This window comes from Pseudochaenichthys georgianus, chromosome 1 (genome assembly GCF_902827115.2).
Source record: "Pseudochaenichthys georgianus chromosome 1, fPseGeo1.2, whole genome shotgun sequence".
Lineage (NCBI taxonomy): Eukaryota > Metazoa > Chordata > Actinopteri > Perciformes > Channichthyidae > Pseudochaenichthys > Pseudochaenichthys georgianus.
Window position 1 is genome coordinate 18,475,073 of NC_047503.1, and position 13,956 is coordinate 18,489,028.

At 42.1% G+C, this 13,956-nt stretch overlaps 1 protein-coding gene across 1 annotated transcript; it reads left to right on the top strand.

Annotated features, from left to right (window-relative positions):
* Positions 1 to 56: 56 nt before the first annotated feature.
* samd1b (sterile alpha motif domain containing 1b) lies at positions 57 to 13,850 on the top strand. The gene is made up of 7 exons (XM_034106008.2): positions 57 to 1,686; positions 3,269 to 3,485; positions 3,863 to 3,993; positions 9,256 to 9,292; positions 9,394 to 9,514; positions 11,162 to 11,276; positions 11,389 to 13,850. The coding sequence occupies exons 1-7, from the start codon at positions 553 to 555 to the stop codon at positions 11,530 to 11,532; spliced, it is 1,899 nt and encodes a 632-aa protein (XP_033961899.1). The 5' UTR covers positions 57 to 552; the 3' UTR covers positions 11,533 to 13,850.
* The last annotated feature ends 106 nt before the right edge of the window (positions 13,851 to 13,956 follow it).

A 13,956-nucleotide genomic window follows, 5' to 3' on the forward strand; every position in this document is an offset into this window, starting at 1 on the left:
CCTGGATGTGTGTATGATGGTGGAGCTCCTGTGAGTTTGGAAAACAGTGAATTGTAGATTGTGACATAACTCAAATGAAGCCTTGGTGTTGTAGCCTGGAGGTCAGACATCTATCATTGCCATCTGATGCGGAAAGGAGCCTACATCCACCCATCTGTTGACCGCCCTATTCAGTCTGATTCACCATGATATGCTTCAAAACACGTCTCCGCCCTCACTGTTTGTTCCGCGCAGTTGTGTTTCTTTGTGTCTGTTCAGATTTTATAAACGTCGGTTTGATCAAATCTTGACTGCGAACAAAGACTCCGATGCGCCCAAAGCCAATTCCACCTTAATTTTGAGTTTTGTGCAGGAGACATGCGCCATCTTCGGTCCACCTTAAGCGCACATTGTGGCCAACGAACGAAAGCGTACCAGCCAGGCTTCCGTCCTCATTCTCCAGCCGAAGATCGCACTCTGGCTTCCCTGCTTTGACATAGCGTCACTTGTGAAACAGAAGAGGAGGAAGAAAGAGGCACTCGGGCCAAACCCCATCCGCACCAGCAGGAGAAGATGTCCGAGCCCAATAAGTACCGAGAGTGGATCCTGGAAACAATCGACTCTCTCCGCTTGAGGAAAGCCCGTCCCGATCTGGAGAGGATTTGTCGAATGGTCCGAAGACGACACGGGTCAGACCCGGACCGAACCAGGACAGAACTGGAGAAACTGATACAAGAGCAGACCGTGCTCAAAGTTAGCTACAAGGGCTCCATATCGTACCGGAATGCGGCGAAGGTGCAGAGGAAAAGCCGAAAGAAGAGTGAGTTTACGGCCGCTGGCAGCAGCAGCAGCGGCGCGGAGGCAGCGAGGGAGCGGACCAAACACCACCATCCGAACAACAACAGTGCTCACAGCTTCACCGACCAGGAGGAGGAAGAGGAGGACTCGGAGCCCAGCCCAGGTCCCCTCACTCAAACATCAGCCACCGACAAGAAACCCAAGCCTGCCTCCAGCCCGAGTAGCGGAAACGGGTTCCAGAGCTGTGGCGCAACATCGGGCTGCGCTGTCGGGAGCGGCAGTGAAGAGGAGAAAGCAAGTGCTCCTAGAGACGAGGGATTAGGACAGCAGGGAGTGGGGGACTGTAACATAACACACGCACACGACGACGGCGGTGGCGATGCCAGCGGGATAACGCCGAGCAAAGCCGATGCAGTTCGGGGAGAAAATGAGCGGTGTTTGTCCCGAGATGACACCCAGAACAAAACTTCCTCCGGGAGCGTCGGGGACCACCCGCAGCAACAGAGAGAGACTGCGCCCCTCAAGCCCAAACTTGAAGTCGGAGGAGGAGGGGGCACCATAACAGCGGGGAACCACGCCAACTCAGACCTGGGCGACAGACTGGTGGCTTCTGTTCGCCGCCTGTCCGAAAAGAGCATCCGAGGGGACTCTACCAGCGCCACCAGAGGCCACATGCAGCCGCTCGGGCTGAAGGAGATCCTGGGCTACCTGAGCAGCCAAGAGCGGCTGTCGGAGGAGAAGCTGACCCGAGGCAAAGTCAAAGTGGTCATGGAGAGAGAGGTGGCGAGGGGCCGGCTACGCAGGACCCGCTACGGGAACATCACTTTGCCGCTGAGGGGGGTGGTGACGGAGGACCCGAGTACCGCGGACAGACTTGTGAAGAGCGCACTGCAGGACACGGTGACAAAGGTGGGCTCCGATAACTTAATATGTCCAACACGTCCCGGTTGTACTGGGCGCTGAACGCTTGCTTGTTGATTGCTCGCTGATAAATTAATGATGTTAAAATCGCACGCAAGCCACTAGGACGCGCTCGGCTTCGCTCGCCTCGTTCATGTTTCTAGTTCTACTACGTCGATATTTTACATTTAAAAGTGTTTGGGACATATTTCACACATTTAGAGAGATTCATCTTTCCACCGTGCCTGCGTTTGTCCTCTGCCGCCTCGGTTAGTGTGTGCGCACATGCATGTGCGTGTGCGCACATGCGTGTGTGCGTGTGCGTGTGCGCACATGCGTGTGTACATGCGGGAGCTACGGAGCGGCTTCCCCGGCTGTGCGCGCGCACAGTTAAGAGCGTCTCTGCACGGCGCGAGCACGAGCCGCTCTGGTGTGGTGTGGTGTGGTCTTCAAATCATGCTTGGGGTCCTTTTATGTTTCGCATCTCGCTCTCAAGAACTTTGGCTGCGGACGGACTGGGCCTGCCTAGCGGGAGGCGGTGTCTGTCTAAACTTGAGACGTGCCGCTGCCGCTCTGTGTGTCGCTCGGGCCGACCTGCGGAGGACCAAACCGCCTCGTGTCTGTTCCTCATGTAACATCGGTAAACATTTTGTGAGGGCGCGTTTTCTAACCGGGTAGTTTTGTTTTCCTCTTCCGTTTTATGCCTCATTAAATCCTTCGGATCTTTTCTGACAGCACGCTCTCCTCCCTCCGCGGTGCACACTCGAGTTGTAGGCGGCTATCGTTAGCGTCAGTGGTGGAAAAAGTATTGAGATGCTTCACTTGAGTAAAAGAAGACATTAGTGCCAAGATACTCCATTGCAAGTTAAAAGTACAATAGTATTATCAGCTACATGTAGGCCTACTTGTAGGCTATAACAAGTAAAAGTATACTTTACCTTTATGTGTGTATATCATTATATTTATACACTGATTACAAATATAAACTGAAAAGATATAAGTGCACAGCACATTTTAAAGTGGCCTTTTATTGTGATTAGCCTTAGGCACACAGTAATCATGCGGTGGATGGATTACCTCGGTAAAGGAGAAGTGCTCTCTATCACAGATTTACACAAATTGGTGAGCAATATTTGAGAGGAATCGGCCTTTTGTGTATAGAAAAGGTCTTAGATTTTCGAGTCTTTCAGCTCATGAAAAATGGGAGCAAAAGTAAAATATTTAAATAATTTGACTCTTGAGGTTTAGTCCACTAGTTACATTTTTAGAGATGCATTTTGTTCAAAGTAGCTAAAGCTGTTCAGTAAATTTAATTATTCCCTTTTTAAATATTGAAGTAGAAGTATAAAGTAGGATAACATCGAAATACTCAAGTAAACCTGTACCTCAACATTGTACTTGAGTAAATGTACTTAGCCACTTCCCACCTGTGGGAGTTGTTTGTCCTCTTTCCAAGACTCCGCTCAGGGTGCAGTGAATAAGAACTTTGCTCAAACTCAGGTGTCGCCCCTTTCACCTCAGAAAACATGATTTATCTCCAGTTTGTTCTTAATGGAGACATATTTTAATGCAACTTTCTCTGTCGATGCAGCCGCCGTCCCCCTCTCCCAGGGAGAATGAGGCGATGGAAACAGCCAGTGAAGAAGAGGAGGAGGAGGAGGATCCCCGGAGCTCAGACGAGGAGGAAGGTCTATCCCCTGTAGCCATGACAACCGATCCGGAGCTCATTGAGAAAACCTCAGAAGATGCTCCAGAGATCCAGGCGGCATCAAAGCAGGAGAGCTCCCCGCAGCAGCACGGGGGTAAAGGTGTGTCCACGTGCGTGTGGATGTGCGTCCTGGAAAGACCCCATTAATCTCCCTTTTTTTTAATTAGAAAGCCTAGTACAAACATTTAGTTGCATTACCTTTTTATTATTACTGTTTAAAATAAGTTGACGTCATTTATGTTTATTTTGTGCCTTGTTTTCCCCGTAAAGCTCACTTTCTTTGTACCGATTTTGTGAATTTACTGTATAAATAAAATATTATTACATAAGAATGTTAATATCAATACACAATTATCAATACAACAACTATCAATCAATATGAATTTGAATACTATAATTATTATAATAACACAATTGAAGGCTTGTCTTTATCTCTTCTCTTCCCTCTTTTCCTCTGGGTTTGCTTGCTGGTCTCAGGGATGGGTGGGATTGATTCCCTCACCAGGATGGAGCTTCCACCTGTTCAAGGAGCTTCACTGTGCTCATGTAACAGCGCACACTTAGAGGAGAGAGCTGTCCGTCCTGATCAGCTACAGAAGGAGGCACATGTGAGTGAAAGCTTGTTTTAAATCGATGATTACTGATCAAAATCACTATAACGGCAGCAATGAAATAAAACATTCTTTGATGCATCGCTTTACTACATCTTTGAAAAAGGCAAAAAATGCCCCAAGAATATACTAAAACATGTACTACTTCTCAAGTCCTTCACCAGTTATGGAATTAAATTGAGATACTCTAACTTGTATATATATAATACTATTGTTTAAAAATACCTTGATTCAAGATATTAATGTTGCTTGAGTAAAAGTACCAACGAATTATTTTAATTAGTTCCGAAATCAAAGTAAAAGTGTTTTTCAAAGTGGGGGCCCTGGCCAGGGGGGGTCACGCAAAGTTTGAGGGAAACAGGATTTTTAAAAAAGTTTAATTTTTTAGATGTTATTAATAACTGCATATCCATCAATCTATGTGTCATTTAATGCCAATATTTTCATATTTTTTGTTTTTGAATCACATGACCGCCCTTCAAGCCAATCAGAATCGAGCTGCCGCTACTGAGAGTGAAACTGAGTATCTGCTCAGCTTTTGGAGCAAGTGAGAGCTAGTGAATATTTCGCTCAGGGGGGTCCCCGCCAGAGGGTAATGCTATATGGGGGTCCTTGGCATGGCAAAGTTTGGGAACTCCTTAGTGTGATGGATTAGCATGCATGTTATTTTAGCAGTTCAAAGCAGTGCTCATTTTTATTACGTTATTATAACAGAATTGTAGTGAAGTAGAAGTTTGAAATACCATGATGAAATATACAGAAATACTAAAAATCCTTAGTTTTTATTAGTTTTTAGAACAAAAGGCTCACCGTGTTGCATAACAAATCTTTCTTACGACACAACAGTTATTACACACACACACGACAAAATAATACACACATATCAGATGAAAAGGAATATTTGACATAAAATAACCCAAAGCATTGAAATCTAAAAATCTAAATGTGACTGGGGGTGAGATGTAATCTGTGTAAATGTCTTGATTTGTTTAAAGGTAGGATAGGTCATTTTGGAGAAACCAGCTCGAGTGCGCTAGAATTTGAAAGTACGCAACCGGAGAAAATCTGCCACTTCCTTACAGAGCCCCTCCTCCAACACACACGAACGCGCACATGACCAATGAGGGCACGAGATAAGTTTGTGCACAGATGGAAGGCTGACAGGCAGGTAGGCCATCCAGTTATTTTAGCCGGGCCGGCTCAGATGATTGGTCGTGCTTTTTACAGCGCCACGGCTTCCACAGATGACGTTTAATGTATTTATTGTCAAAGCATTGAATTTATTCTTTGCTATCGGGATGTTAAGAGCATTCCATGGAATATAACAAAAAGTGTTTCTGAAGAGAATTACCTACCCCACCTTTAAGTGCTCTTCATCATTAATTAAAACACACTTTCAGTGTTGCACTTGGACTAGCTGTAACCAGAGTGAGAGCAAACCATCCAGCTGCACTTTTTAAAAATGAATCAATAATCACAGAATTGTTCGTGACGGTTTGAACACTCACAAAATAAAAAAAACATGAAAAATAATTAACCAGATGAGCTGAAGCACATGTGCTTGCTATCCTAGGTAATTGAGATTTTTCTCCACGGTCTCGTGGAACACAAGTGTTGTACTGCGCCTTTAAAAACGCTCCTTTGTTTGCCCTTTTCTCTGATGCGGCAGTCAGGAGAAAAATAAAGTGCAGCGTAAAGGACTCGCATACAGAGAACACAAAAAGAGGTGCAGAGACCAGTGTGTTTCTATTTGATACATAAAGGTGCACAAGTGAGGGCAAAAGTAAAAACCTTTCACTATTTTGACCTCTTCAATGATTTTGGGAGAAAAATGTGTTCCATTATGCGAGTCAAATCCAGCCATGAATATTGACAGGCATGATGGTGTCTTTAAAGCAGTTGCCGCTATGTTTGTGCACGCATGCATTAACCAAAACAACACCGCACGACACATCATACACACAATACATCATTAGAAGCAATGTTACACACACACACACACACACACACACACACACACACACACACACACACACACACACACACACACACACACACTCACGTAAGATGCAGAAATATTATTTTAAAAAAGAATATCTCTAATGCTTTTAACATCATTTCCCCCCGTCTCAGATATCCTCTTTTTGTCATGCTTATCATTTTAGTTGCGAATCAGAAAGTAGAATTTGTGCAATCATACAAATATCTCGGGACAATTATTGACTCAAAATTGAGCTCTGATCCAAACTGTGAAGCTGTGTGCAAAAGGGGGCACCAGCGTTTGTACTGTCTTAGGAAACTGTCTTTTTTAACATTGACAAAACCATGATGATTATGTTTTAACTTGCTTTTATGGAGTCAATTCTGTCTTTTTCACTAATGTCATGGTTTGGGAACCTGACTTTAAAGAGCATAACCTCTCTGAGTCAGATCGTAAAGTGGTCCAGCAGACTGATTGGTGAGCCACAGCTAAACCTGGAGACCCTGTACCTCAGGCAGTTACAGCGGTTATCCAGCTCCATATTAGACGATGACTCCCACCCTCTGCACTCAGAATTCAAGCTTGTTCCTTCGGGCCGGAGGTTACTCGTCCCAAGGCGTAGAGCGAAGCAGTATAAAAACAGTTTTATCCCAGCAGCTATTGCACAAATTAACACATCATAGGAGCGTCACACAGATGCCTTTTTATTTATTTATTTAATTATGAATTTTGAATGTTTGTACTAGTGTTTTTCCTCTTAAATGTTTTTGAAATGAGATTTGGTTGAGCAGGGTGTGCTTGCACTTTTTATTAGTCCTTTTCATTTCATTTCATTTCAAACCTTTATTTAGACAGATAGGTCCCTTGAGATCATGGATCTCTTTTACAAGGGAGACCTGCACCAATTTAGTTCCACATGAAACATAAAAACAACATAAAAACAAACAATAGAGGACATCATATTTACATATTCACCAACACTTACAAACACCCATAGTGTCAGAAAGCATCTCGTGCAGACGTGCCTTAAAAACATTCAGAGAAATAAAATTGCTCAATTTTAATTTGGACTGTAGGCTGTTGTTCCAAGCAAGTGGAGCTGCGCAGATAATAGGGGTCTTACCTAAGACAGTCCTCACTCTTGGCACATCTAACAAGACCACATCCTGCGATCTCAGACAATAGCTGCCCGCAACTTTCTGCTTTACCAGAGAACAGATGTAATACGGGAGTTTGCCCAACATAGCTTTATAAATAAAAGTGTACCAGTGACTGAGCCTCCGTACAGAGAGTGATGGTAAACCTGCCTTGGTATACAGTGTACAGTGATGTGTAAGCGCTTTACAATTTGTGACAAATCTCAGAGCACTGTGATACGCAGCATCCAATTTGCTCAGGTAATTGGCAGGTGCATTCATATACAACAAATCACCATAGTCCAGCACAAGTAAAAAGGTCACAGTGACTAGCCTTTTCCTGGCCTCAAGCGAGAAACAGGACTTGTTTCTGAAAAAGAAACCTAGCCTAACCCTCAGCTTTTTAAGCAGGTTATTGACATGAAGTTTAAAAGAGAGACAATCATCAAGCCAGATACCAAGGTATTTGTAACATGCAACAACTTCAAGTTTTGTTCCTTGCGTAGTTACAATATCTAAAACAGGCTCTGGTGTCTTTTTAGCTTTTGAAAAGAGCATTACCTTGGTTTTATCCACATTTTAAAAGAAGCTTTAGTTCAGAGAGCTGAGTCTGAATAGTGTTAAAAACAGCTTGTAATTTAACAACAGCCTCCTGAATGGTGGGACCAGCACAATACATCACGTTATCATCCGCATAAAAATGTAAAGTAGCTTCATCCACATTATCACCTACGCTGTTAATATATATGGAGAATAAAAGTGGACCTAAAACAGAACCTTGTGGTACACCATTAGAAATGTTTAACCACTCAGAAGACAGTCCATCAAAGTGAACACATTGGGACCTTTCAGAGAGGTAGTTCACAAACCACCCCACTGCATGGCTGGATATACCAATACTGAGTAGCCTCTGCTTTAAGGTGCGATGATCAATGGTGTCAAATGCTTTGGAAAGGTCAATAAACAGAGCTGCACAACTCTGCTTATTATCTAAAATAGTAGTAATGTCATTTACCACTTTCATTGTCGCAGTGATGGTGCTGTGTTTCTTTCTGAAGCCTGACTGATGTTTAGACAGGATATCATTTATACATAAAAACTCCTTTACTTGTTCACTCAGAAGTCGTTCGAGCACCTTAGCCAGAACTGACAATTTAGAGATTGGCCTATAGTTATTTAAAATAGTTGCCTCCCCTCCTTTCAGTAAAGGCAAGACATAAGCAGACTTCCATACTTTTGGAATTGTGTTCGTGCTGAGGGAGAGGTTAAAAAGAGAAGTAAGAGGTGGAGCAATAAAGTCTGCAGCTATCTTTAAAAAGAAAGGTTCTACATTGTCCGGGCCAGCCGGTTTCCTAGGATCTAACTTGGATAATGCTTCATGAACAATACCAATAGTTAAAGGAGTAAAACTAAAAGGGTTTTCCAGACCACATTGTTCAGAGTCAAGGATTGGAGCGTTCACAGAAGCAGAAGTACAGTCAGTGACAGAATCAAACAGAGAGCCACAAGACACAAAATACTCATTAAAGCAATTTATCATAGTAGCCCTGTCTGATATAATGCCAGATGCTGTGGTAAGGCACGGAGGTAGCTCATTACGGATATCACCAGTGGAAATCCATTTTATGGCTTTCCAAAATTTCCTAGGATTATTCAGGTTTTCTGTGGTAACCGACAAATAGTACTTTGATTTAGCACTTTTTATTTGAGATGTGAAGCTATTTCTTAGCTGCCTAAAACGTAGCCATTCTACCTCTGAGCCTGATTTCCTAGCCTTAGCCCAAGCATTATTTCTCTCATGAAGGAGACTAGACAGCTCAGCAGAAAACCAGGGATTGTTTCGTCCCTTCACTCTAAATTTACGCAGGGGTGCATGTCTATCTATAATTTTCATAAAACCAAGATAAAAATAAGACCATGCGGTTTCTACATCAGCACACAGATTGATTTTACCCCAATCAAAATCAAACGGATCATTTAAAAAACCCTGCTCCACAAAGTGTTTTATTAGAGATGTGTCTGTTGTCTGTTTGTTTTTAGAGTGTGTCAGGATGGATCCCTTGTCTTTTTCTCTGCAAACAAAATCTACCTACGGGTACAAATAAAGAACCTGAACCTGACCCCTCTCTCCTCCACATACAGGATGACACAACCAACCACACCTCCTCAGGCTTTAACAGTGAGTTCTGCTTTACAGATCATCTCAAAAGAAGTGTGTATGCGTTTGGTGGCTTGCAGTGACGACAGTTGATCACACTGCACTCTGTTTTCCCATCGTAGGCCTGGAGTGTAAGACAGAGGTTGGCATGTCGTCCTGCCTGCTTACACCCACTGCCTCCCCGAGAGACTCCGGCGTGTGTGAGGAGCGAGGGATGAACGGAGGACTTGGCGGTGGAGGAGGGTGAGTAGAGCAGAGATACTGGAGACGCTATGACTAAAGTCCAATTTGACTTAAAGCACGGAGGCATTGCATGTTCTTTCCTTCGTGTAATCCAAGTTCACTCGTTCCCTCTTTTCCCTTTGGCCACATGAGGGAAGCATAAACACATCCCCTTTTAAAGTGATGTGGCACATTTATCATATCCAGAAGTTATATACCACCATTATTAGTGATTTTGTAGTTGTGTCTCTGTCTCTCTGATCATTGTCTAATATTCACTTTCTTTTACCTCTGTATTTGGTCTTCTCCAACTACTAAGGGACATATCTGTCTATTTAGCATCTAAAAGCTACACTTGGTTCACCAGCTAGTCTCTAACTGAATCTCTATTGGCTTGACACTGAGCCAGTAGTGTAACGACAGTTACAAAAACAATGTGAACAATGAGTTACAACTCAATATAAAGCTCTGTAAAGCCAAGTATCAAAATATTGATTATAGCCTTTTAAATAGGGTCAAGCCATTTCATATGAATCAGAACGTAACATATCATTCTCCTGTTTACACTAAAACAGTGCAGTGTCAATATTAAAGCTTCAATCTACTTATCAGTAAAAACATTGACCTAACAATGCTAATTGTAATTAAATAGCGCTTTACCGAGTGCTCAAAGACGCTTGCTAATTCTCCCATTCTAATAGAGCAAACACATAATTTATATATATATAATAATAATAATATATTAATTTTCTATAGCGCTTTTCTGAGCCCAAAGACGCTTTACATTTGGGAGGGAGGGTAGACAAACAAAACAAAGACAAAGCCAAAAAGAAACAAAACACAACAGAAAAGCAGTCAGGAGGAAGTTGATTGAGAGGGGGGGGGGGGGGGGGGGGGGGCTTATGGATAGAGAGTTGAAGAGGTGGGTTTTGAGGCGGGACTGGAACAGGGTAAGGGACTCAGACTCACAGAGGTCTTGGGGGAGGGAGTTCCAGAGCTTTCGGGCTGCCACAGAGATATATAATTGATTTATTTATTGAGGTGCAAATCTCTTAACAACCCAGAAGTTAGTACAGAGAAAAAAATATATAATGGTAATAACATAAAATATAGCTATAAATATTTAAACATATATATATATATATATATATATATATATATATATACACACCACCTCAATAGGAATTCTAAATGCATGCTTTCTTGAATGGCCTTGTCCTAGGTATAAAACAAATATGCAAGTACAAGCACATTGTGTAAGACAGTCTCACCTAGAATCACTAGAACTCCTAACCAATTGTCCAATCATCAAGTTTCAGTCTATTCTGTAAATTATTCGAGAAGAATAGGCAAAACTATCAGAAGGTTGTCTCTCCCAGATTAGTATTTACTGCAGGAACATGTTATGTTAGCCTCCGCCCACAACAGGTGTTATAGGTATAATGTCTGTAAAGGCACACAAGTGACAATAAAAAGGGGGTAGTTTTTTTAAGGAATCATTTGATGCTTCATGAATCCGAAAAAAGAGAATAAACCCCTTTATAAACCCTGGAATAAAAGACAAAACTACATTCCTTATTTAAGCTGTCTTCATTCCAAGAGTTTACGATTTCCAGATCTCCTTCAGGTTTTTAAATTGGCCAACCGCCGTTTTCCTCATCTCTCTAGGTTTATAAAGTCCGAGGGGACCATTGGGAGCCCTATGGACTGGACAGTGTCTGATGTGGTCAGTTATTTCACAGAAGCAGGTTTCCCTGAGCAGGCGGCTGCATTCGGGACCCAGGTGAGCCTGTCAATCCCATTAACAGCCACTAGAGGCCACCAGAGACACGGTTAATGTCTGTACTTGAACCTCTCACATCTACCTCCCCACATTGCTTTGCTCTCCTCATTAGGAAATCGATGGCAAGTCTCTTCTCCTGATGCAGCGTAACGATGTTTTGACCGGCCTGTCGATCAGACTCGGCCCCGCCCTCAAGATCTACGAGCGCCATGTAAAGGTTCTGCAGAAAACACACTTTGATGAGGAGGACTGTTAACAACAGAAATACACACAGACCGTTGTGTCTGTTGTATCTACATATAGCTCCAGTTATCAAATACTATACAACTATATGCATGATATACAATACACTTCAATGTTCATCTCAACAACAGCATATACACACACACACACACACACACACACACACACACACACACACACACACACACACACACACACACACACACACAGACACACACACACTGTGAATGCTCTGTCCCAGAAACAACACACAAAAGTAGAGCTGGAAAGGAGCCAAAAGGAGCACAAATGTTGGAGTGAGTAAGAAGACTTAAAATGTAAGATGCAGAGGATGCACACAATAATGCAATATCCCCAATATCAAGCACTTTGAAATGTATCGACCAAACTGTGCAAAATGTTTTTTTTGTGTTTATATATTAGTTTGTTCTGACCTTTATGCACATTTTGAAAGAGGTCGGATCTGTGTGGAAGTTATAAAAAAAAACTTTGGCTTTTTGAGGCACTGATGCAAGGGTTACTTGCTTGGAGGTGTGTGTTTTGTACACATACTGTGAGTGTGTGTAGAGGCATGGAATAGTAGGTTGGATTGAGCAGAAACATTCCCTGAAACTTAGATGGTTGCCTCGCTGAGCCGTCAGTCGTCCTATAAGGATAAAATCCCGTGCAGGGTCGATGACCTTGTACAAGGTCCTTGGACAAAGCAATAAACTCGTAATTCCCCCCTAGATGTTGGAGAGGTTGTTGGATCTTGTCAGCTCGCTGATCGGCAGTATATTTCAGATACAAAACTCTTTGACATAATGTTTTTAAGCAGAGCTCGCATGATCTGTTCTGACCTATGCATCAGCACATTGGGGGCCAGTTTCACAGACAGATTGTGGCTTAGATCAAACCAGTCAGACTCGGAGATGTCAAAATGAATCCGCCGCACAAAGCTTTTCCGTTAGTGACTGTCTTAAGAAAGGAGTTATTTGCAATAGAATAGCCAATATAAGAGTTTTTCCAATAAACATGTGTGCCCCCTGGAAGGATTAAATTATCAAAACAACACTTTTTCTTGGAAAATTCAGCAATAACAATTCACAAAACTGATCTACTGTAAAAATGTTTGAAATATCATGCATTCTTATTACTCTACTCTTATTCTAATCATGAATTGAGAGCCATGTTTTCACTTTATATAGTTGTTGGGTGCCACTGGTCACCATTGTAACCAGGAGATTGTAGTCATAGAAACATGGCTCTTAGTTCAGAGTTAGCGTTGGGGTACAGCAGCTTAATTTTAGGTCCCCAAAAAAATGTAACTTGCATTAGACTCACCTTAGTAGGATATTAAGACCGGACTAACACTACACACAAGTCTTTATATCGTTGTGAAACTGGCCTCAGAAATATTGATCAAACACGCCGGCTCACTGAACTGAAATCAGCAGAACAATCGGATCTCACTTAGAGTGTAAGTATATAAAAAATGATGTCCATCCAATACATCAGCCTCCATTTGTAAGTAACTGAGAAGAAACAACTATCTAACTGAGAGATGTTATGGCAGGGTAAAGCTGAGTCAATCAATAATCTCATAACACCAACTATTACCGGTCAAACCTTAGAAAACCAATGCTGCCAAATGATCACACGTCTCATTCCCACCGTCACTGTCACGACAAATATTCCAGGATTGGTATCTTTGTGCATGAATTATAAAATTATATTTATCTTTTCTCATATTTGTGTTTATCTTCTGTTTGTTTAGCATAATGCTGTCATGTTCTGAATGTTTTCAGTCCACTCTCAACACACCAATAGTTCTTACAGTAAAACCTCCTCTACCTCTTTCACTTACTTTGCATATCCAGAAACACGTTACAGTAGGCCTGTCACAATTCTGTTCTTAAGAATTTTCAGAATGTGAAAGAAATATTAAAATATCACAAAAAAAGACCACACGTCCAAAACACAAGTTAGATTAGTTTGTGGTCTCTGTTAACAAAAATGTGCAATACCCAAATCATTGAATATTGGCTAAAGTGTTGGTGACATTGTTATGTAAACAAAAAAGCATGGAAAACAACATGCATATAACAGGTAGTACTGAGATAAAAAATGTTTGAGTTCACATACTTTAGTCTAAATTTCAAGTTATTCCACTTATTTTAACATGTATGTTACTATGTTTGTTGCCACTGTTATCAATCAAATCAATTCATTGTCATTAGTTGAACCTGTTGGAGCGGACAGCTGTGTCTGAGTCCAGATTCTCATGAGGGCAATGTACAGTGTGTCTCAAGTTATTTGTTAAAATACTTTTTTTGTAATAAAAGTTTTAATTAAAACACCTAAGTATGTCCATCCTGAGTGTGAGTGCATGTTCTTTGACACACGTGCTTATGTGTGAGGAAGGGAATCCAACAACAGCAGCTCCCTTCAGTCACAA